This window comes from Lepisosteus platostomus, chromosome 2 (assembly GCF_059453375.1).
Source record: "Lepisosteus platostomus isolate fLepPlt1 chromosome 2, fLepPlt1.hap1, whole genome shotgun sequence".
NCBI lineage: Eukaryota > Metazoa > Chordata > Actinopteri > Semionotiformes > Lepisosteidae > Lepisosteus > Lepisosteus platostomus.
Genome location: NC_142612.1, coordinates 76273639 through 76297589, shown reverse-complemented (window position 1 = coordinate 76297589; position 23951 = coordinate 76273639). Strand labels below are relative to the sequence as shown.

Genomic DNA, 23951 nt, shown 5'->3' with positions numbered 1-23951 from the left:
CACTGCATATGTAATAGGACATGATTGTTCTGGGACACTGTCTGACATTAAAAACTACAGCTGCTTCTGTATATTAACATCTTTCTTTAAAATGTTTTTTTACTACAACCATACATAAAGTCAATTTCATTGTACCAAACAGGGAAAAAAAAATTGCTGAGCAGACCGTGGTAACATTCTTACAATTTCAAAAAAGAAAGAACTGCACACACTTAGAACTGTTGACCTGCTGTGTGGAGAAAATCCGAGAAAACAGTAAGAGGAGCTTGATATAGTCTTTCTATGTTCTAATAATAATTCTTTGTTATTAAGACGCCATCAATGTTTTGGCATACTTCATCATTACCTGATGAGGACTTTTGAATACATATTGATTTTAACTTTTGTACAGCGACATCTGTAGCTTTACTGTAAGACCAGTTTTTTTGAATGCCTGTGCTGTTTAGCATGCAGAATTGCTCCTGTAGATTCTAACGCTTTGAGCAATCCAGCTAAGCAAAATAAACTTGAACTGACTTGAAGGGCAGGCATCCCTTTGGCTACAGTAATCCAAGGCAAATAATAAGTACAAATAATACAGACACTGGGTAGTGTGGCTGAAGAAATCACCAGACTGACAACAATGCTTTACAGTGCAGCAGACATGCGGGGCTTACATTTATTAAGGATTTTGTATTAATGACATCAACTGCATTAGCCTCCTTCCTCCCAGAAACCAACATAAAAAAAACATTATGCTGCACAAATGTCAAATAAATAAATATGTGTTGTTCTGTGGGATGAAAGAAAAATTCTGAAGTGCTGGTTTCAAAACATAAAAGAAATCAATCATTGTGAAACGTTTTTCCTGCCATTCCTAAAATGCCTCCAATCAGATGGTGGAAAGAAATCCACAATGTGACCCAGACCTGGCTGGTGCAGGTCTGGGTCCAGCTGCAACAAAGGGAAATCAAGAGCCTTTCTTCTCATCATAATGAGCATCAAGAATTAATGCAAACATCTGCATTCCAGATGGGACAATTTTATAATTGCACGACTGCGATCTTTAGCACCACAACTAAGTGTTTAATACTTTCTACATGCCAGTAGCAAAAAAAAAAAAACATCTTTTTCACATTACCACTTTTGCCATTTTTGTTTCTTGAAATGTAATTTCTCTGTATGTGCTAAGAAAATCCAGCAGCTTCCGAAGGCTGGTGTGTCACCATGGCTGTTTGCAGATCTCCAGTTCAAGTATTAGAACTCTTGTTATTATATTCTCCTAGTCCTAAGATGCATGACTGACAACTGCTCTAATATCATATCAGTATAATATATTGAAAATTATTTTATTGTAAACTTCACTCGCCATTCAAGCACATCCCAAGAAATTTAAAAGATTTAATATAAAAAAGCATAGTGTAGACAATGTGTAGTAAAGCACAGTGAAATCCATGGTAAAAGCATGTCGATTTACACTGTGAAATGTAAACAGTACACCCGTGGGTGCAATTGGTCATGAAGAAAGGGCTGTGGGAGTATGGAACAAGCTGGCTGTTGTTAAAGCACAAGTCTTTCAAGAAAATGCTGAATGAAATCCTTTGATCTACCAAACAGATAAGAAATACTCCTCTCATTTGTAAAGTTTCTTATGTTCATATAATCTTGCTGGAAAAAATACATCTCAGCTGGTCTCATGGAGCAGAAGAAAAAATGCAACATTAAAAATACTTATGACCAGTTCTCATCCCTTAGCCAAAGTATTTTTGCTTTGAATTGGCAAAATTAATTGAGCAAAACTGCTATGTCACTGTAGGAACAGCAGGTGGCATGCTTGTTCCCTCTATTTGAGGAATATTCCTCAACCCTTTACAACACATAAAACCTTTAACAGCATAGCCACTACAGTGATTAGTACATTTTATATTTGCAGGAAATATGAGATTCCCGTTGGAATTGGTTTTTGTAATATGTAGTGGATAAGCTTCCCAAACATGCAGGTTAGACTCTCTAACAGGTGAGAATACAGGGTCCGGTGTCTCCTTGGACCACACTCCAGACAATGAGTTTTAAAAGGGGCACCATGGCCAGTCCACATAGGTAGACCTGACACATACCTGTAAGCGCCCAAACACACTCATCTACACTCTGGCTCTGGAGGGCTGCCTTCCGTCCTGACTGAATTCCAGCTCGGACTCTTGATGTTTCTACTGCCCCCCTCATTAAGGCATCGAGCTTCCCAGTCATCAACTTTTCACCCAGTTGGTTTATATTTGCATTTTTTCCAGGTCTTTACCCATTAACAATGATAAGTTACCTGTAAAACTTGGTGGTCCGCGGCCCCCCCCTGGACCAGGAGTGGCTATCACTGCCCTGAGATGCCCAGATGTCTCATGCTGACAGGTCAACAGGGGCAACAGCAGGAGCAGTTCTACAGGGTGTAAAACTGACATTTGGAACTGCAGGGCTACCCCTCCATAACCTATTTTCATTCAGGTTATGAAATCTCATCAATCAATATCTTTGCGGCGTTCGTTGTTTCAGCATCAAACCAGAATGAACATAAATATGCAGACTTAGGTCTTTGAGTACCTTCTAAGTTTTATTTTTTAAGAATGGAAGGGTCTTAAAAGAATTCTTGTGGAATAAGAACATAAAGGTTGCAAACAAGAGCAGTCCAATTGGTCAATCCTAGCCTGTTAAGGTGGTGCAGTTAGCTACAGGGAACAAAACTCAAACAAACCTTTTTCGAAAGAAGACAAGTTATCGGCTTCAATAACATGGATGGCCAGCTTGATCCCTACTCCCGCTCCCCTTTGTGTAAATTTTTAAAAAGCGCTTCTAGTTCTTAGTTTTAGTTGCACTTCCAGAGATTTCACTTGTGTCCTCTGGGTTCTGTTTCACTATTCAGAAAAAACAAAACTCCATTGCCTTTGATTTTTGAAGGTTTTTTTTTCTGGTACGAAAATCAATGGTGTCAGACAAGAGGCCACCTGTCCAGTAACACAGTGAGTGGTTCTCATTTTATTGAGATTTTTGTAAGAAACATAAAGGCACAAAGTGCGCATTCTTAAGCTGTAATTAGTTGTGTTCTTGATGGTCTGGAAATCGCTCTGTAGCTAAGGTCCCCAGTATAATATTGCAGAAAGCCAGAAAATGAAACACATTCCTGAGAAATAACAAGGAAATAACTTGCTACACTGTCATATTCATCTTACAAGACTCAAGCCCACGTTCATTAAACATTCACCGCGTTGCGATTTCACCACACGAATGAAATATTTCAATTACGAGACACAAGAGAAATCTTAATCCAAGAGTCCCTGGTAGGCAATTAATAATTATACGCAAGTCAGAATTAGACGGTTTTTATTTTGCAACAGACAAAAAAATAAATAAACATTTGTTATAATACAGTAGGCAGTGCTGGAGGCTGGCGAGGAAAACACAATAGTTTGTGAAAATGGTTCTTAAATGTTTTCACCCCTGTGCCTCCGGTCATTACAGGACCCGACCTCACTCAACAGCGATCCAAGTAATTTTCAGATCCTCATTCTGAAAGGCAGCACGATTATCCCCTTTTCCAGAGGGGTCAGTGGTTTTCATGCGGCTGAAGGTTAAATGGGAACAGCTGACTCCGCCCGTTAGCGTTGGATTCACTCTGCTGACTCCGATCATCACGAACTACTGACTCGGAGGAAATTGAAAGCACCAGTCCGACTCCTGTATGCCAAACCAGGGAGGGAGAGCCATAAGCTTTTAGTGGGGGGGCGTGACAGATCAAGATGGACGATTCACTCATTTTCACAGGAACTGGCCTTTCTTTTCCTTCATTTGGCGAAACACTGTCGGCATTTAGAAACGAATCGACCTGCTAGTTTCAGGGTCATTAAAATTCTTGTTCTCTCCCTCTGACGTGTTGGCTCCGGTCCATGCTCGTGTTTTTTTTTTTTCCAGGCCTGGGCACATGGCCTTCAGTTTCAGAGTACACAGCTAATCACTTTGAAATCTCAGTGAAACTCAGGGGTGGTTACTTAAATAGGGTCTCGTGTTTTCTTTGATTCGCTCACTTCCGACCTAGAAACGGGAACCAGAGTCACGTTCCACACAAAGACAGGGGGACGTCCGTTTTAAAAGGGTAAATAATAGAGTAAGCACGACGCTGGCTTTTAAAATAGCATTTGATCTTGTCGGTCTACAAGATCAGGCTCGGAGCAGCAGACTGCGAGCGACCGAGCGCTTCGTGACACCGGTCACGTGTGGGTGAAGCGAACTGGAATCTCGCACTGTTTGCCTTTGAGGGTCTCCTTAAAATCAAATTGCAGTTTGCAGGTTGCAGAGAAAGACCGTCTTTTCTACGGCTGTGAAGCAATGAACTTGTGCTTTGACACTGCAGGACAAAATGCAGCTGAGCGGGCTCGTTTGTCCGGTAATGTTTGAATAGATTTGCCGTTGAAGATGTTAAATCATATGCTGCAGACCTCAAACGATTTTTACGCTATAGGTACCGCATTTCTTAGTCAGAATGGGACAGCAGAGGAAAATCACAGGGGACTGTATCCTCCTGCAGTCATCAATCAGTCTTCGAGAAGGGCTATCGCGTTTCAGCCGAGTAAGGGTGTGATAGCCTTAATTCCAGAACTCAAGATGTCGGGCTTCAGTATATCAAGGCACACAGACATGTTGCAGCTTGAACAAAAGGATATTACGTCTTTCGGTTTAGGAAGAATGTCTGAAATGCATAAATAACGATCCCAACAGTCGGTGCCATACGCGTCAGAATATTTTGCTGCAGGTAAAACTGGCCTCCTAAACGCATATGAAGGTGTATCAAATTCTAATTTGTTCCTTTCGATGACTAAGAGTACACCTTTTGTCTTTGCAACACAAAGATAAGTAGGTATATACAAGCCTGGGAAGGGAAAAAAGGCTCGTGGTTTTTGTCGTTGTTGGATTTTTAGATGGGCTTGAGTTGGCCTGTTTAACAACGGCTCGTTCTGGAACAGACAAGGTTTGCATGCAGAGAGCCGTCGCGTGTACCGAGCATCATTAAAACAGCAAACAAGCTCTCTCTCTCTCTCTCATTTAATTACCTTTTTTTCCAGGAGGTGTCACACACAAAACTCCCCGAGGAAACACGCGAACTGCACGGTTTTTTATGGTTTAATTTAATGGCTCGCTATCGTACTCTGAGAGATGCCACGCGATCTTTTTTTTTGTCCTAAAAAAATAATAAAATAAACCTATTAAAGCGAACCCACCTGGGGCTTTTTTTTTTCCTGTTCTGACTTCCTGTACTGGAAAATAGGTTTTGAATACGGTCTCGAAAATGCAAACAACTCCAAAGATATCGCAGCCATTAAGGTTTGCCTTCTGGTAACTGCCAGCGTACACAAGCGCAGACGTAAGATAACTTCCTGGTACTGACAGCCTTGGGGTTTTTTTCTCGGACAAACTCCGCCTCTAGACTACAGCCCTTGCGATGTGAGTGGATGTAAGGGACTCATAAAGTAGTTGCAACAGCTGCGAGACCTGTGCTGCTACCTCAGGAGTTGGCGTTGTTGTTAGAACACTGTAGATGATAGTTTTGTCACGCAAGCACCAGCTCAGTACAGGCTAACCCGGACCCGCAAGGACATACAGCACTCATGATCAGACGGGATTTAAACTTCAAGGAAGAGACGTCAAAAAAGCCACTGTTCTTGTCAAGGTACGTTCATAGCGCTGGATCGCTGAGGATTACTATATAGCCAGTTGAACAGATCAGACGTCTTTGTGTTAACGATTTACTGTATGTTTAAATGTTTAGTGTTATTATACGTTCCCTTTTATATGTCAGTTATTACTAAGTGTGGTCTGGGGTCCGATACCTATTGCAACACTTGCGCAACTTGGTTTCTAGCTTGGTTTGCCCGTACTTGAAAGGATCTGGTTTGTTCAGAACAAGGCTCAAGGAAACGGCAGTGGCGATCCGTACTTGCACGTACTGTACCTTGTAGTCGTGTACTACAATCCAGTAGTGGGTAAGGTAACGCAGTGCGGTTTGATTCGTTTGGATTTTAACAGCAGATGTAGATGTGAAACTCGGTAATTACCTCATCGCACCCAGGAGAACAGGGTGTTCAGAAGCAGAAGGCAGGCAGGCAGGCAGATCATTTCGGTTTCAGTTTACCTTCCCCGGACTGAGTGGGTAAATAAAAACTAGGTTTTCAGTTTGGTTGGATTGGTCAGACTTCACTCGCTATGCATTTTCTGGGAAATGGGAGACCCGCAGAGAAAGCCCTTTATAACTATTTTTTCTCCAGTCGTGTTGTATCATTAACGGGAACACAGGACGGAAAACTGAACTTCCCAAGTTAGGACGGCTGTGTACTATTACTGTATCCTATGGAATTAAAACCTTGCGTACACTTTGTGTTTTAACGTTTAATTTTTTTTTCTCCGTTGCACAGGTTTTAAAAGGGCTGCTCTTGTTTTAGGTAGCCGATGGAGAAAACTTTGGGTGCTTGCAGTAAACGCACAGAAACTCCAGATAAAAGTCCGGACGCACCTTCTCTGGGTCTCGCAAAGACCAGCGGGGAGTTCAGCAGCCAGATGCCTTTGTCGGACAAAATACCCCTGGTCAAGCCTTATTTGAAAAAGAAACACGCTCAAAGGAAGTTGGATGCCAAATGCCTCCGGGCGCTGGATCCCCTCTTCACTACTTTATTAAACTCAGATGCGCTCGTAGGTGGCGATGGGGTTTTCGTACCTCGCAACCAACCGAGGAGCCAGACCAACCTGTGTGAAGCTGCCGTGGAAAAGAACTCCACACTAAGCCAGATATGTTTAAAGGAAGACGGCGCGGTTTCTGGATTGGTATCGGGCGCAGAGCCCGACGAGATATCCGACTCCGGCGCCGAGCTTGGGCAATGCGAGCAGAAGGCTGCGGTCGGCACCCCGGAGGAGCCCCGCTTCCAAGCTCAGGCGAGCGAGGAGAAGAACCCGGGTGTCGTGGTCTCCCCGGGTCAGGGCGCACCGATGAGCGGCCTCTACGCGGCCCCGGAGCCGCTGCGGGGTGCCAGCTGCCTGGCGGAGAAGGACGCGGACCTGAAAAGCGGCATCTTTCAGGATAAGAGCGAAGAGGCCTCCTTGGATCTCGTGTTTGAACTTCTGACCCAGCTGCAGTATCACACCCATCAAGGGGACGGAGTATCGATCTGCGTGGATTTTCTGCGGGGGGTTTGCGTTTATGGCAGTGACTGTCCCCAGCACCACACAGTGCTGCCCTATCACTGGCAAATCAGAAAAGCTGATACACGTATTTGGCTGAGTGTGTCGGATGACTCCCAGGAACACTTGGAAAGGCTCTACTGCAATCCGGACAATGACCAAGTCAGACTCAAATATCAGTGAGTACTTGTTACAGGTTGTTCTGGCAAACAGATTAATGCCCTTGGCTAGTTTAAGGCTTTATTGTTGCTGGAAATGAGGTTTAGTAAAAATATTTATTATTGATTGTAGACTTCGTGTCCAAAGACTGAATTTCTTGTCAGTAACTAGAGGAATTGTTTCGTTCCCTGATTGGGTACACAGAATACTCTATTATAACATGCAACGGCTACAAATTAGCAGTTAAAATGATAATGAGGTAGCCTAGGGCTTATTATTAAACTAAAACATACGTATTTGACCTTTCTTCTGAAACGAGTTGTTGTCGCTGTGTATTAACGACTTTACCTGTATTGTTTTAAAACCATGTGACTATTTTACGCTGAAACAGCACCTTAAGGTCTGGATTTACAGGTAATGATGATGGTTTAAGTTTATAACACAAACAAAACCCAGGCTGTTTTTTTTTAGGGGGGGTTGTTTTGATTTTAGTTGCATTTGGCCTATAAAAATCCTTGAAGTTGGGACTGTATATAATTTGAACCCCAGTGAAACTGACAAGAACATTCTGTAGTGCCTACGTACTGCAAACATATAAACAGAAATTCCAGCTGACTGCTGAAAACGGTGTCGTTTCACAAGAGCAGTCCAAGATGCCTTGCAAAATAATTTATCTGTGGGGAAATGTGATCTTGGCATGCCAGAAAACTGGATTTTCTCATTTGGTGGAAGTTTGCAGAAGGGTAGGAAGCGAAAGGGTGTAATTTCTGGGTAGAAGGTGGAACTTACACTTTTTAATTTGTGGGATACAGCTACTGTACGTCTGTGGTACTCATACCCAGTCTTCTCACAATGACCTTGGCTTGTGATACTAAATAATGCTGACAGCTACTGTACGTCTGTGGTACTCCCTCCCAGGCTTCTCACAATGACCTTGGCTTGTGATACTACATAACACAGACATGAGTTCACCCCTTGTCTCCACATCTCTGTACCCCCTGTATCCTAGAGCCATGTTGTGTCCCCATGGTAACAAGATGCAGATAACAGCATGCTGGGGCCTTGCTGAGAGCTTCGCAAACAAGCTGCTACACCACATGGTTCACATGGTTACCACATTATTTGGCTTTAGCTATTAATCTCTTGTGGTCAGAGTAGCTTTACAAGGCGATCTGTGAAGATTTGCACACGATCAGAAAGTGTACGTTCGGCTTTTTACATCAATTTAGGACAAAATAAAATCCCCCTTACCAGATGGTTCCGGTTTGTCTGAACACAGTGTGGGTCACCTGGAGGACACAAAGAATAGTCAGGGGGAGAGAGAACACGTATTTGGTTTGGTTGAAGGTGAAAAATGACGTTTAGCTGAGTACATGCAAATATGTCACCACAGGTAAACAAGAGGTTGAGTTGATTCCTGCATATTTGGACAATTTAGATCTGCTTCTGGTCTTGTGTTTAGTGAGTTATTAAATATGAACTGCCTGGGCATCACAGTCCAGACAAAAATGTTTTTTTATCTGTCACCAGGAAAGAGTGTCAAAACATAAAAAGTTTTGAAGAGAAGTAATTGAGCTGGGGAATTGAAGATACGGAAATGTAATCTTTAACTTTATATGGCTTTAAAGCACAAGATACAGGGATTTATGCTTTGACCCCTATTTGGGTCACCAGAGTAATCTTTGAACCATTCCATTTGGTGGTGTGAACCTTTTGATTAGTCACACACAGATGCATCATGAGAAAAACCAGGCTGAACAGGTCTTCCGTATTTTGAGGCCTGTTAAACCACAGACATGTTGAAGCTAGAAACTAGAGTGGCATTCTTCCCTTCCTCCACCAAACTGTCATGACGGAGAGTTTTAAAATGAAGATGGCATGATGAAAGCGTAGGCATAATGATATGTGGAACGTGACGGGCTCTGTGACATGGCTTTTCTGAAGAGGTGTGCACACCCTGGGCTAACGTTTACGTGGTTATTCATGCTTCGTGAAAATGCCCATTCTCTTGGAACTTTTAAGTAGTCGAAGAAATATAATAATTCCATTCAAATTGAAGGATACGAATGAAACAACACGTCTTGCACTTCATTATACCTTTCCGAAGGGTTAAAGTGAGACGTGATAATCATGTCGGAATAGAAAAGGGAGCTGAATTTGAGACCCTTGTTGCACATGTAGTATAAACAGGGGTGATTTGTGTGGTGAGTCATGTAATTAAATTCTTGGTAAGAATATACACTGGGGCAGCACATAGGTGTTGGGGTTAACGCTGCTGTCTCTTGGGTGTCTGGACTGGCCTCGGCCACACTGGTTTTACCTAAGTGCTCTTGTTTTCACCCACAGCCCAAAGACATGCTGTCTAGTTTAACTGGCATCTTTGAATTGTTTTTGTACGTGTGTGAGCGCATGTAGATGTAGGTATGGGCCATGTGATGAATTTGTGCGTCATCCAGGATACATCCTGTCTAGACCCCATTGACTGCTGGGATAGGCTCTAGGTCACCGTAACCCTCTCTATTGGTTTTTGAAGATGGTTGGGTGGATATGTGCTGCTACATTACCATATAGCAGTGAAGAATCAATTAATCAATGGCACATTATGAACTGTGCATTTTGAGTAAATTTCTGAGCAGGACCATGTGACCTATTTAAAGCATATTTTGGAAGCTTCCAGTCTGAATTTGATCTTCTTTTCAAATGAAATGGTGAGACATCATATTTTAGTTTATAGCAAAATTGTTTCCAGCTTTGTTAATTCATAATATTTGAGTGGTGGAGTGGAGAAAGCAACCTTATTGAAATGGTGATTTTTCAATGATTCATTTTTCATTAATGAATGGTGATAATAATCTTCAGTAAAATTAATATGTTGATTACTCTGATGCTTTTGAGAACACTGCATGGGTAACTAAATTGCTGATGTTATTGATTGTACACTTTCAAGTCCATTCTTTCCAGGCAATTAGCTAAGTGCCAGCAATTTGTTTGTATTAATTTACTGCATGCATAACATAGCAACAGGCCAGCACTTGTGAAATACAGCTTCATAATGTTGCGAGACGTTTTGACTAGTGGAATGATTCTGTCATTCTGACCCCCTTGCTTTTATGTCAGGGTAACACGGCTCAACATGTCAGTATCAAGTTACTGGCTTATCTGTAGAATGGGACTGAAAAGGAGTTTTGTTATTTGTCAATTGGTCTCTCAGAATTAAAGCTTGAAGAAAAAGAAGGCTGAAAAGTGAATTTAAGGCTTGCATGTAACTCAGTCACACCACTTAAAAAAGGGCATTGATTTCTTATTTCTAGAAAGACTAAGGAAAGTATTAGTAATGGGCATGGGCAAGTATTTTTGAAGAATGTGTTAACATGACCCAAAAGTTTCTCACAAGCCACAGAGGGATGCATAAAAGAAATTAATTTTGTTAAATGAAGTATTTATGGCCAATGCAAGAAGCTAAAGGACAATATTTCTGTTTTTAGAAGTAGCAGTTTGCTTTTAAGCATATAGATTTCATATAAAGAATGAAAAATAAAGCTTATTCTTAAAGGTTGCCAAACAACACGAGCCTAAAGATGTATTGAACAAGTGCGTTCAGAGATGTCTGAAGAAACGCCTAGGGTTGCCTCCTCTTCATTAAAACCACCTGCTTATGCCCTTTGAAAACTACTTTTGATAGGTTTTTCTTCACCTGGGTTTCTACAAAAAGGAAGGTACCCTGCCCTGAAAAAGCTAAAGCAAATGAGTTAAATCTTACAGTTACTGTTCATTATTGTTCTGATTTATTACACTAAACCTGTACAATTTCACAGTAAACACTGTAGTAAATACATCAGTAAACAATATGAACGTTGCCATATACAGAATAAAACACGACTGCCCACAGCAGGGCTTCCCCATCCGGGTCTCAGGGTCCCTCACAGCTCTCCATTTCAGTGAATCCTTAATTAAACTCACAAGTTGCTTGTTTAAAACCCTTACAAGTATCCTTTTCTGCTCAAAGGATAGAGATTTTTAAGTTTCTTAACCACATTTTTTAAAAGACAACTTCCTACATGTTTAAGAATTGAAAACAATTAAGAGTTCCAATTGAAGCTATTATTAGGACTATCAGTGGATGGATTTTTTTCATTGAGTGTTCTCAATTAAGTCCTCAGTTGGAACAAAAACCAATAGGCATGTGGGTTCCCAGGACCAGGATTGGGAACTGCTTGATGACAGTTTTCTTGACATCGGAAATGCAAGAGTGACGCAGTTGAAAGTACTTTAGTGCGTGTTACTTGGAGTGTCATTGATAGCCATCGTCTCAGTGACAAGTAAAAACATTTGTCTGTCTGCTATGCTGCATTTATCTATCTGGGACCCCTGGCTCTCCTGCACTTTGTTCCAGTGATAACCTGGCAGTTACCAGCAATTTAAGCCTCTATTTCATTGCGGTCTGGTTCAGTCGCTCGTCAGAAGAGCTCTCCGTTGATATGAAGGAGAGATGGAACCAAGGAATGAAACAAAAAAGGGGACGAAGAATCCTGTAAAAGTCTTACTTTATTTGGTGCTGTATGTCCCTGTATGAGATTGTTGTCGTTGGCCCTTATTATCCTCCTGGCCGTACCACCCTGACTACACCCAATCTTGTCTGATCTTGCAGACTATGTAAAGTCGGGCCTAGTGTTTAACCTCAGAAGCGAAGAATGAAGACTAAAAGTAGGCCTGCTTCTTGTGCTGCATCAGGCAGCTGGTTCTAGTCTACATTGTGTTGAATAAATCTGATGTTCATTGTAACAGGAAATAGAACCAGAGGGAATAAAAACCTATTCCTGCCACAGAGCGTGCGACATCTTATGCCCGGATTGAAACGAAATACATTTGTTGAAGTCCGAGTGTGCAAAGTGTTGAGCCTGAGCTCACAGTTGTCAGATCAATCTGCGAGTTCCTGTTTGTTCCCCTGTAAAATACACACGGATAATTCATTCTTGCTTCAGAGTTCAAGATCATATCTTCAAGGCCTTCATTTTGTTACAGTTCAGTGTATTGTCCTTCAGTTTTGTTTCATGCTTTCATGATTACTAATAAAATTATTTTTTCATTGATGCACTGTATCGTATGATATCATTTTGAAAGAGATATGGCATATAAGGAACACTAAGGATTTTTCTCTTGCACATCAAGTATTGTATACTCTAAACAGTTAAATAGGTCTTGTTCAGATCTGTTAAGGCCGTAATGGAAAAAAAGGTGTATTTTCCTTTAATAGTTCCTTCAACACTTAAGTGATTTGTAACAAGACACTCAGTTGATTCCATCAGCAAATAGATACCTTAGCTGTGCCCTTTAACCATAGTTTTTGAGGTGTGGCATCCCGATAACTCTGTCTGATACCACTGTCAGGGCTGAATTCCAGCAGTTAAGGGCAATCATAAGTCAAAAACTTACACCTTTTTCTGTGAAATTTGGGCATGAAAGCCAATCAGACATTTTTAAAGGTGTCTTTTATGACCTTATTTGCATAAAAATCAGCAAATGTTAATCTCTTTTCTACTCTTCCCTTGATCTGTGCTTTTTGTCGCTTTGTTGACAGCCACTAGTATAAATGATTTAAAACAAAGGGTTTTTGATGTTTTTCTTTAAGGATCTTATAGGGCACAGACTTTAACATTTTCATTAATTTCTTTCATTTATTTTAAGAAAAATGTAAAGCAGGTTGAAATTGAATAAAAACCCATGGCCAGAAGTGTTTTCTTTTAATTATTTTTAAAGATGCAGGGCTAAAGACCCAACTTGTCTGTTGCCTCAAAACGAAAAAAGCTAATGAACCCCCCAAAAAACACACCAAAACTAAACGAACTGGTTCCCTTAGTAACTGGTGCTGGTATAATCACTGTACCAGTGGAACAATGAACACAAGGAATTGTTGTTCTCTGTAAATGTAAAGGCTGTCGTTTTATTTTTAGAATCCAACTACAGAGAAATCCAAAAAAAGCACAGTAGCTCTGGTGTTTTAGGGTCATGTTTGCCCATTCATTGTGTCACTGTTTAGTGGAACTGACATGCAACACCGAAACCAGCTTGTGATTAAGTACTTGCACGTAAACGTTTAATACCCCGAACTGAACTGCCTTTGTTGCTCCGGACTTAAACGTAGTATTTTACTGTCGCATGCCGTGCGACTTTGTGCTGTTTTTTTTTAACTGTTACCAGTTTAGCACACACCTCGGCGTCATACGGAACAATGATCGTGGCAGGACACAGTGTAACTTTTCCTCATAACATTCTTCGCCCGTCACTCCCTGTTGTGCAATGCACGTGTACTGCTGAAACTGAGACGCGGCTACTTCAGCAGTTTCGCCAAGCTGTTCAGTGTTTACGCAGCGAAAACGCCTGCTCGGAGGCTTTGGCGGTCCTAAAACTGAACTAAGATAAACGCAACCCGTGCAGGCTTACATTTCCCCCTTTAAAAAGCCCTTTGCTTAAAAGAAATAGCCGTTGTTATATTTTCACGGTAATGCCCACACACGCATACATATCTATATATGTACATACATAAAGTGGGAGTTCCATTTTCCATCTTTCTGTTGAGCAGAACATGATGTAGTTTTTTTATGGTTGTGTGCAGACAGTCTGGTAGTGTCTACCGAAAACATAACTGAAGAGATCAGTACAGTAAAACGCGTTAGGCAGTGTTGGTGTTAGAAAAATACCCTGCAGTTTCCTGTCGGCGCCTTGCGCTGCATTTCACACGATCGAGTTCAAAAGGTTGTGGAGTTCATCTGGCCCAGTGCTCTCCTGTGATAGAAACTCCACACAGTTAACCACAGCCCAATTTGCCTGTGAAATAGGTTTAGCTGCCTTAAACAGGTTCCTACTTGCCGAGTTTAACAGAAGCAGGCATGTGTGAAGTCTGGCGTTCCAGGACTCTCTTGAGCTTTGTCCTTGTGCTACAGTTTACCTCCACACCTGCTTTTACTCTGTGTTTGAAGTGTTTGACGAGGAAGTTCTGAAAAGTCTCATTATATTCTGAAGAATACATCCTTGATATTGACTGTGAAAGCAGCAAAACCCTATGCTAATAAGAATGCTACAAAACCGAATCCTCTAGATGACAGTGGGTTAGTCAGCACGTTTCTCAAGTGAAACTATTGCAGATTTTGAGGATTCTAAAGAGAGGAAACGTACCTCGCCTTTGTATTCTCTTGCTCAGTTTCCTCAAAAGGAAGGCCTTTTCCCCATTCCGAATCCATCCTTCTGTGAAATTTCTAAAAGTGCATTTATAGTTGGTTTTTTTTTGTCCGAGATGGGAGAAGTGCTTGTGATGTTGACTATATCTTTCCTATATTTTAAGCCTCAAAATTGTTTCCAGAACATTTTTGCCTATGAAGAGTTACGGGCTGTGACAGCCAGTGAGTAACATGGGGTTCGAACAAGCTGAGCTCTGTGTGTTCCTCATTTGGAACGGAGTGCACAGATGGCTGTTTTCAGCAGTTGCTTCTTGTTAATCCACTCATGTACTCCTATTGATCTGAGCTTCAACAGAGAATATGCTGATTCTTCTGTGGCAGCCTCCTCAGGTTTGAGCGAACAGTGATCACAGTGTTCTTGCCTGGGTGAATTGTCCTTGGTTAACGTTGTGCGTTTGCTCAGGTGTAAAGCTGGTCTAAACTGCCAAGTGTGAATCTTGTGCCTCAATAGCAAACAATCTGTTTCTTTAAAAATATTACCCCAGTCGGAGTTGTGCACATTTTCTTTTCACCCAGCTATAAATGGAAAGGGGACTTGGGTTTGAAATTACTGTTGAATCAGTAATGAGACCAGTATTCTTTAATTGTCACAGCTTAGTGAGCACGTTTTGCTGTTTTTCAACCTATGTTTCCACTTAATGAACATCTGTCATTCAGTTTCCTCGTACACTGGCTTTCACTGGCCCTATTAATTAATCTGGACCCCTGTAATGGGTTCATTTTGTGTTCATTCTGCCAATGTTATTTGATAAGTAAATTAATTCTCATATGAACCACATAAGTATACACTTTCAGCCAAAAGGAGATCTTCATCAATGTATACAGTGTTGTTGTTTAGTTCATGAGGAAAAACATCACCCAATAAGAAAGTACACCAGTACATGGAGATATGCACTGTTGAGGCTTAAGAAGCTCTGGTTTAACCCACCTGGTTGAGGGGTGACCACCAGCCGAAAGGATGAGGAAGTTAGGACCCCAGAAAGACAGGAGTGACCCCAGGGGCAGCTGCACAGCAGAATACACACGAGAGAGAGCGAGGCTTTTCACATTTATAGCTTTTCAGGAAGTGATGTCATGGAGTTAGGAGTTAGAGTAGCAGAGCTGAGGGGTAGATCTTGGTTGCTGTTATACCTCCCAGAATATAGTTAAAAACTCTGGTTCGAGGCTCCCTGTGATAAGAAAGGTTACCAAACAGTTTCTTCTGTTATTTTCAACCTCAGCCCTGATTGGGAACAAATTCAAATACCACTTTGCAGAAGTACAGTCTTCATGCGCACATTCAACTGTTTGTCCGAGTACAGCATGCAGTCTTCATGCGCATCAGAATTCATGTGTGGAATCTGTAACGAGTGGGGAAAAATGTTAGCCCCTCTGTTAATTGTTTTTCTAATGGGTGTATTTCTAAATCCTTTATTCTTCACCTTCAGACAAACATGCCTGGGATGTTTCTGAGATGTGCTGGAGCAGATGGGCAGTACAAACAATTTGAGTTCAGGCTTCTTGCAGTAAAAGTATCTGAAAATATCCGAACGTACATGTGACTACCAATACTATACCCCCAAGTCATTGCACTCAGAGACAGCAGACCTAAAACATATGATTAGAAAAATGTTATATTTATACAAAGTTGATTAAAGGAAACAATCCCAAGAGAGACCTGAAGTCAGAACAGACTCCTCCTACCCTTCATTTCACAGACCAGTGACCAATGAGTCACAGGAGGAACTTTAACTGCCCAATCAGAGCTGCACAGGGCACTTGCCAGTACTCCTATCTGCCAGAGAAGCTCTCATGCTAGCATCTGAATTGGGTGACTATTTTGGGTGCAGCTTAATCAAGGCGAACTTTGCTTATCTGTTAATACCCATGTGTTGTAAATGCAAACTATAAAGCGTTTTTTCATGACTTCCTCAACTGTGGACCCAAGACTGTGAAAATGCTAAAGCCTTGTGTCAGAGGATTCCAGCCCTGCTTTGACTTAAAAAAATAATTGGTAGTGTGTTTATTTCCAGGCTGTGATTTCTGTGGGAAAAGTGTAAGATTTATTTGTTTAGAGAGGCAGCTTGGTTCAGGAGCAAAGTGAAGCGAAGTTCTTTTCGCTCACTTTCTGTTCCTCCTCCTCTGTCTACTGCTGTTAGACTCATTATTTTACTTTCATATCTGCGTTAATCCCTATAGAAATATTAATAAGCTTAAGATGAGTGGAAATTATGAAGTCACTAGATTTAAAAGGGTGTGTTAGTGCACTGTGAACATTCAGCTGCCCTGTAGCAAAGTTGGTTTCTCCACATGAAGGTACACTAAAATGCACAACTGCAATAAAGTCTTCTTTTTCTTAATCAGGGGTATGAAGTACTGAAAGATCATGCATATGACCTGTAATTTCTATTTGTATGAATGTTGCCTAACCGTATGTAGTCAGCATAGTAACTGAGGCCTACAGTACAGTGACTGATAGACCTAAATCCTCATAATTACTTCGAAATAGAAATGTCTGGATTTGTGAAAAGAAAGGCCTTTCTTGCTCATTTTCTTTTCATTTTGATATTTTTTTAATCTGTTTACCTTACTAACCAGTTTCTTTTTGTTTTGTTTAGGGGACGCGTTTTTTCACTGGATTTCAGCCTCATGCAAGTTTGCGATGTGGAATTCGACCTTGTGAGACGTCTAGCTACTCCTTCCAGCACAAGCCTAACCTCCAATTGCCACATGGTGTGGAAATACTACTGCAGGGATAGTTTTGGCTGGAGAGAGTATTCTGAGGTAAACCATACAGCTCCTTAAGCTGTCTCTTCATGGCACAAGTTTAACAGGCCACCCAGAACAAAGATGTTTTTTCCTGCCTTGACTAGATACTTTTCCAATTGGACCGAAAGAGTTCATAGACCCGGTACATTTAATCATAAAGAACGATACAAATGCAAGTAGGCTATTATTTATGATAGTCTAATTTGTTACAGAATTGTTTTTTGAATGCTTGACATGTGAATGGGGGCCTCCGAGTGGGTCCTGCAGGGCTCAAAAGAGAAGGAGGCTATAAAGGCAGAAGCATCAGTTTGTTGTATGTAAGGAAGCGTAGGTCTCGGATTTCAGTGGCCTCTGAATTGCATATTTGACAATGACTCTGAGCAGCACAAAGGATGTTCCGTTCTCCCAGCAGTGCTGCAAGGCAGTCGTGCCCATCCATCATTTGTTTTTTTTTTTAATTTCCAACATCTGTTCCGTAGCGTAAACCAGTTTTCATAGACAACAGTTCATAAAACGTGCCCTTTAGGTGTTGCAAGCAGTTGAATAGCAAGGTGCTACATTTTTGTTCAAAGGGGCAAATCAATTTGAATTTCAAGGGGCCGTGCTTCTGAAACATTTCACAAGCTGCCCTTCACTCCTGATCATACCGAATCAAGAGAGAAACCCTTAAATGGATCAAGGAAGCTCTTAGAATGACAAGGGGTGGGTGAAAGGGACAGCTTTAGTGTTTTGTGTTCATTTCTTCTCGGGGAACATCAAGGTGTGAAAAGTGAGTATAGCCCAGAGGTGTTTTAAGTAGTCATAATAGTATGGTCACTGTACTGTATCTACTGGAGATCAGAAGTAAGATCACAGTATGCTATAGGCACAGCCCCTTATAAAAAAAAAAACAACAAATGCGTTCACTGTGTCATGCACATACGCCTGCTGAATGAAATGCTGTCTGCTAAAAGATGACATGCATGACTAAGTCCGTGGTTAGAACAACGCGTAGGAGGCAAGTAGTGAGCCTTATCATGAGAGCACAGGCAGCACTAGACCTCGTTTCACCCAGCTATGATATTGATACTTGAGGTAAACTGGGACAGCAGGTTAGCGACCTTGTCTGCATCACTGATGCGTTGTTGACAACACTGATGTGCCACAGCCAGGACCACTCTGTGGTTCAGTTAAAAAAAATAAATGGATAATAAATTGGAATGCTGAAAGTTCTATATGCTGTGTATGTGTGCCTTCCTTGGAAATATCGTTCAACTTTCCCCCCTCCTCCCACAGCCTGTTGTCCGACTGATTGAAGAAGCTACCTGTAGGGGCTTGAAGGAAGTCCGCTTTGTCACACTGCAGAACCAGTACATCCTGAACATCAGAGAAGGCTTTCAGCAGAATGCCATCTTTGGGTTTAGAAGACAAATCAAAAGAAGACCTCTCTTTCTCTCCTCTGTCATGCTGATGCCTTACTTACAGTAAGTAGATAGAAGCCTTTACAAAAGTCCCAGGATGTGGTGCTATACTGTCAGAGCAAGTCGGCCAGTGAATAGAGAACCAGCTTTGCATGCAAACGCTAATCTCACTTAGAAATGGGGAAGTGCAGTATGCATGGAGGAAACTGTTAGTGAACAATAGACTCACACTTTGGTTCTTTCAGTTAATGTCCCAGCTGTATGGTCCTGTGGATGAGGCTATTCGATTTGCCAATGGGGGGGGTCTGAAAATGCACAATTTGTGCAGTGTAGTGAGATGATTACTCAATTGTCTCCCAAGGAGTTCTGCCTGCATAGTAGAAATTAATAGACACTGCCAGTAAACTCATTCGCGTGACTGATTTGATACCCTTTCCTCTTCGGCCATTTTTTGATGGGAACTCCGAAACAAAACATAAATTAAGCAAGATGGGGAAGTTGGCTTTTTTATACTTTTAGTTCCTTAAGAAGAGGGAAATATCTACTCAACTGTTGCTTTGCATGCACATGAAAAAGGTAGTTACTGTAGGTAATTTTTGTCATCTGACATTTCCAGGGGTTCCAGAAGAGCAAGCATCTTCTCTTGCATGGATTTCAACACACAGTTCATGAAATCCATTTACTGTGGTTCAAGATGATCCTCAAGCAGAATAGATCATTTCCTCTTGAATGAGCCCCTGTGTGTCACTGCCATACTGCCCTGGAAAAGGGGGGTTATCTTGTTCTAAGATTCTAGCCTGCAGTAGTTACACCATCCCAGCCTCTAAGCACGTCTTTGTATCGTACTGGAGGGTGCCGTAAAAGGTTCTTAGAGAACCAGTCCTTTTAAGCCCAGCCTTTTGTTTTTCCCTACCGGAAATCCGAGCGGTTGTATCGGCTCTGGCTTCTTATCTTTTGAAAGTAAAAAAGGATTAGGGAAGGGTGTCTGCTTTCAGCCGTCCCTCACAGAAAGTGTAACATCAGAAGGGCTAGCCTATTCATCAAAGTCCAGATGAATGAAGTGCCATGTGGCTCCCGTTCTGTGAGTGAAACTAATAAAGATGCCATTTCTCTGATCTCAGCAGCACAGCTGGAAACAGTATTGTCAGAATCCAGTGGTTAGGAACATATTGTCCCATACTCAGGGGTGGAAGTCATTAGTTTGACAGACAGCTTGGCACCATATGATTTAACTGTTGCCTTTATAGCAAAATATTCCATGACAAATAGCTTTAGAGCTACGCCGTGCATATGGATACACACCTTTGAAACATGAGGAGAGTTTTATTCATTCGCTAAGATAAATGAAAATAACTTTCTGGACTAAAGGTTATAGTAAACAATTACCCTCTCTCGGCCGTGTTCCTTGCGCTTAAATAATTCCGTAAATTATTGATGCTGTGAAAGTACAATGTCTCAGATATATTTTTCTGTGTGAAATGTGTCTGCGGGTCTGTACATTCTGTTGTTGTAGAATACAGTGCTAATTTATTCCTCCCTTCCTTTGTTCTTCAATCTGTTTTCCCTAGGACTCTGTGTGGCCTTTCTTCAGCAATATTCCCAACAGCTGGACCAACACCCACACAACCTTTATCCCCAACCTCGCCTACCTCTCCAAAGGTCTATCCCGAAACCTGGCTTCCCATGGACTCTTTGCAGGATTTTATCCAAGTACCCGTTTCCAAGGATGACAAAAGCTACAGAACTGTATACAGCCTTTTTCACAAGACTGTGTCGGAAACCAAATTCAGGATTTTGAAGATTTTGAGAGTGCAGAACCCTTTCCTCTGGGAAAAGTATAAACGGTAGGTGTCCTGCACATTTCTCTGCTCTCGGTGTGTGGGTGTGGGACGTTGAGAGAGAGCGCTTTGCTCTTTCCGATGATCCTTGGTCTTGAAATGGAAGTGGTATAGCAAGGATGAGGTGAGGGAAAAAAGAAAGATGTATTTTAGGAAAATTGTTTGGTATAGTAAACAAAATCAAATGACAATAAAGATTTAGTGTGATCTTGAGGATAGAAGTGCAGTGTACTTTACTGCAGGTTCTGAAACCAAAAGCATTTGTAGTAACAGGATATGCAGGCTTGCATCTCTGTCTGTGAAGTGTGGGCAGCTTTATATCTAAAAGGTTGGTGTGTGGCGCCCACTCATCGACCACTAGTTCCTAAAAGCTGTACTGAGCTAGAGAGGCTGTAGCTGTTAGCGTGTGTGTCATTGTACCAGAATATCTGGAGAGCATTCAGCAGAACAAGAACTTTGTGTACCAGAAAAAGGTAGCTTACGCTTACTTTTTTCATCATGGCCAAACATTCAGCATCTAGTGAGGAAATCATGAAATGGGTACACACAGTGCATGGGCTATGAATGTGACCTCAAAAGTACCTTGTTAAGTAGATCAGTTCAGTGGTCATTCAAGTCCAAGGCAGAAAATTAAAGTTGTTCAAAACAAGCAAAGGTCAGAGAAGGCAGTCTCCCATGCAGGTGACATGAGGTGAAGTCACATTAAATACGCTCTTAAGTAAGGAGATTAGAATTCCATCGAGGCCGATCAAGCGCCGCTCTGTGACATGTAATTTTCCAAAAGGGAGCAAATGCAGAAAGCTAGCAGCTGCAGATTTCTAAGGTTGCCAGGAGAAATCAGACGGATGTCGGCACAGGCACTCACCTCCCTGAGGAGGAACAGTTTGCCCGTGACACGGCGTGCATTGTGGTTATGTAAGGCACAAATGTGGTCGAAAAGGGTGGATGTTTTCGGGATTCGCAAAAAAAACTTTCGAAACCTTCAAAAGGAACAAAAAGGGCAGTTTTTCATTTGCATATAATCCGGTTATGTAATGGCATTTTTCCTGGAAATCATCAAATATCTGTCGAGCTTTCTAGGGTAACTCAAGGAGACAGCAGTCAGTTATTTTGCCACCAGTACTGAGAGCTCTCCCAGCTTGAGGCAGGGCTTGGAGTTCCCACACCCATGCTGGGTGAGCTAAAAAAGGCTTCTACTTCTGTTTTCACAGGAAGAAGGAGTACATGTCTAGAAAGATGACGGAGGTGGACCGCGTGCTGAACGAAAGGCACCTTTTCCACGGCACCTCTCAGGACGTCGTGGAGGGGATCTGCAAGCACAACTTCGACCCCCGCGTCTGCGGGAAGCATGCCACCATGTTCGGACAGGGCAGCTACTTCGCCAGGAAGGCCGTTTACTCCCACAACTTCTCCAAGCGCTCTCCCAAGGGCATCCACTGCATGTTCCTGGCCAAGGTGCTCACTGGCAAGTTCACGGTGGGCAACCCCTCCATGAGGAGGCCCCCCCCGTTAAACCCCCACGACGCCTCCAGTGACTTGTTTGACTCTTGCGTGGACAACTGGGTCGACCCGCAGATCTTCGTGATTTTCAACGACGACCAGAGCTACCCGTATTTCATCATTCAATATGAAGAAGTTTCAAACACTGTGTCCATTTAGCTCCCTCAAGCTGCGAAGCTCCTACTGTACGGAGAAAAACGAGAGGCCGTGCGTTTAAAGGTACAGGACCAGTATTCTGAACCCGCGCCTCCGTTTTTTGGTGACCCCTGCCAAAATCGGCCCCTGCGCTCTGTTTGCGCGTGAGGCCTCAGAGCTCTTGGAGGGCAGCTTGCCTGCTGCCATTCCCTGCTGGACTATAGAGCTATTTAAAATGAAGACTTTGACAAGTCTGTTTTAGCAGCTGCGGTTTTAAAGCTTAGCCCTTCCAGGTTTTTGTACATAGTGTCATGTTCAGAGACCAATGGTGTTGTGACAGTTGACTTTTTCGGCAGTCATATTCCGTGGAAAGTGTAAATATGGACTCACTGTTTATAATTGAACTGTGTGCCTTTTTGTTCATAAAAATGTTTATTTATGTTAGTAAATGTAACATTTAAAAAAAAAAACGTTTGACGAGAGATTTTTTGGGATTTCTTTGTGTGAATTGTGAGATGTGGATTTCTTTTTTATTTGGGGAGAGAAAGGAAAGGTCTTGTTCGGATTGCTTCCAAGTAATTTCTTTTGTGCATGTGTGTAACATCTCAAATTTGGAGACTTCCAAAACCGATATACATTGTGTTTCCAAAAAAAAAGGGAAGTATTAGTCTGGAAGTTCGCGTGTATGGAAAAACTCATTCAATTCTTTTCCCAGCCCAACTTAGGCATGTTATTCAAAAGGCACTGAAAGTAAGTTAAGGTGGCGTGCGGCTAACAGCATTTTATGTGGTGCCTCCATCACGATCTCTTTTGAATTTTGTTAACGTGCTTCTCTGTTCCGTCTTCCTGAACAGATGCACTGAATGTGCCTTTTCCTCTTTTTGACTTGAGCCATCCCGTCTGTGGAAAACCTAGTCTCCAGAGCCCTGGTCTCTTTTCTGCTCAGTGCATTACTGAGCTGCAGTGACACGCAAACCGTGCTTACTGGGGGTTTTTTCTTGTTGTTGCAGATGTGCCTTTCCACACGCAATAATCTTGTTCTCAAAAAAAAAAAGTGAAAAGGATGAATACGTCCAATCATAGGATATCCTTAATGTTCTACAACCAAAATAAACTCACACTATTATTATTATTAACCGATTTAAACCTCGCCTTTACAAAGTCAACAGAATTGAGAGGTTGTTGAGGCTGCACACAAAATGAACATACACCCTATGAATAAACAGACAGTAAGTACTGTTCACTCACAGAGCAAGGACTTAATGTCACATTGCTCTGAGGAGCTCAGAGCAGCTCTAATCCTCTGGTCTGGATTCCAGGAGGTTTTGTCTCTTTATATCATCACCAGCTACGGTGGAGTGGGAACATACTGGTTCATACAGTTAAACATTAATGGGATCAATTTAACACTTCTCCCGGGTGAAGAGCTGCTTATATATTAAGGGGTTATAGAAAAGCTGCTGGATCCTGGATCACGAGGAGCAGGAATGGGGAAAATGCACTCTAGCCTGGTTTCAGGGGTGGTCCTGAGATGCAGAAATTGCTAGCCCATAAGCACATGAAAGCCGTTTATTATTGAGTGTAAAGTCATAATGTTCCGCTTAAGTGGAAATCCAAGAATTAACTAAAATCTTCACATATCTTTAAATAACACGCCAGCATTTATTCTGAGCTCAGATCACTCGTCCCCTGTAGGGAAATAAGCTAATGAATTGCAGTGAGCAGTAGGTATCTTTGGAGCCAGT

At 41.9% G+C, this 23951-nt stretch overlaps 1 protein-coding gene across 3 annotated transcripts; it reads left to right on the top strand.

The window, feature by feature from the left end:
- Positions 1 to 3970: 3970 nt before the first annotated feature.
- Positions 3971 to 22676, top strand: tiparp (TCDD-inducible poly(ADP-ribose) polymerase). 3 transcript variants are annotated; one of them, XM_088618894.1, is made up of 6 exons: positions 3971 to 5689; positions 6459 to 7370; positions 17183 to 17348; positions 18609 to 18796; positions 20302 to 20577; positions 21783 to 22676. In XM_088618894.1, the coding sequence occupies exons 2-6, from the start codon at positions 6466 to 6468 to the stop codon at positions 22228 to 22230; spliced, it is 1983 nt and encodes a 660-aa protein (XP_088475020.1). In that variant the 5' UTR covers positions 3971 to 5689; positions 6459 to 6465; the 3' UTR covers positions 22231 to 22676. The 3 variants fall into 3 exon arrangements, with proteins under 3 accessions (XP_088475020.1, XP_088475005.1, XP_088475015.1); XM_088618879.1 differs by having other exon boundaries at positions 3972 to 5689; positions 6432 to 7370; XM_088618889.1 differs by lacking the exon at positions 3971 to 5689 and adding an exon at positions 6022 to 6169 and having other exon boundaries at positions 6432 to 7370.
- The last annotated feature ends 1275 nt before the right edge of the window (positions 22677 to 23951 follow it).

Coding starts and splice junctions, on each gene's coding strand:
- tiparp (XM_088618894.1), top strand. CDS start 6,466: ATGGAGAAAACTTTGGGTGCTTGCAGTAAACGCACAGAAACTCCAGAT. Junction 17,349..18,608: donor GCTGGAGAGAGTATTCTGAG/GTAAACCATACA, acceptor CTCCTCCCACAG/CCTGTTGTCCGACTGATTGA. Junction 20,578..21,782: donor CTCTGGGAAAAGTATAAACG/GTAGGTGTCCTG, acceptor CTGTTTTCACAG/GAAGAAGGAGTACATGTCTA.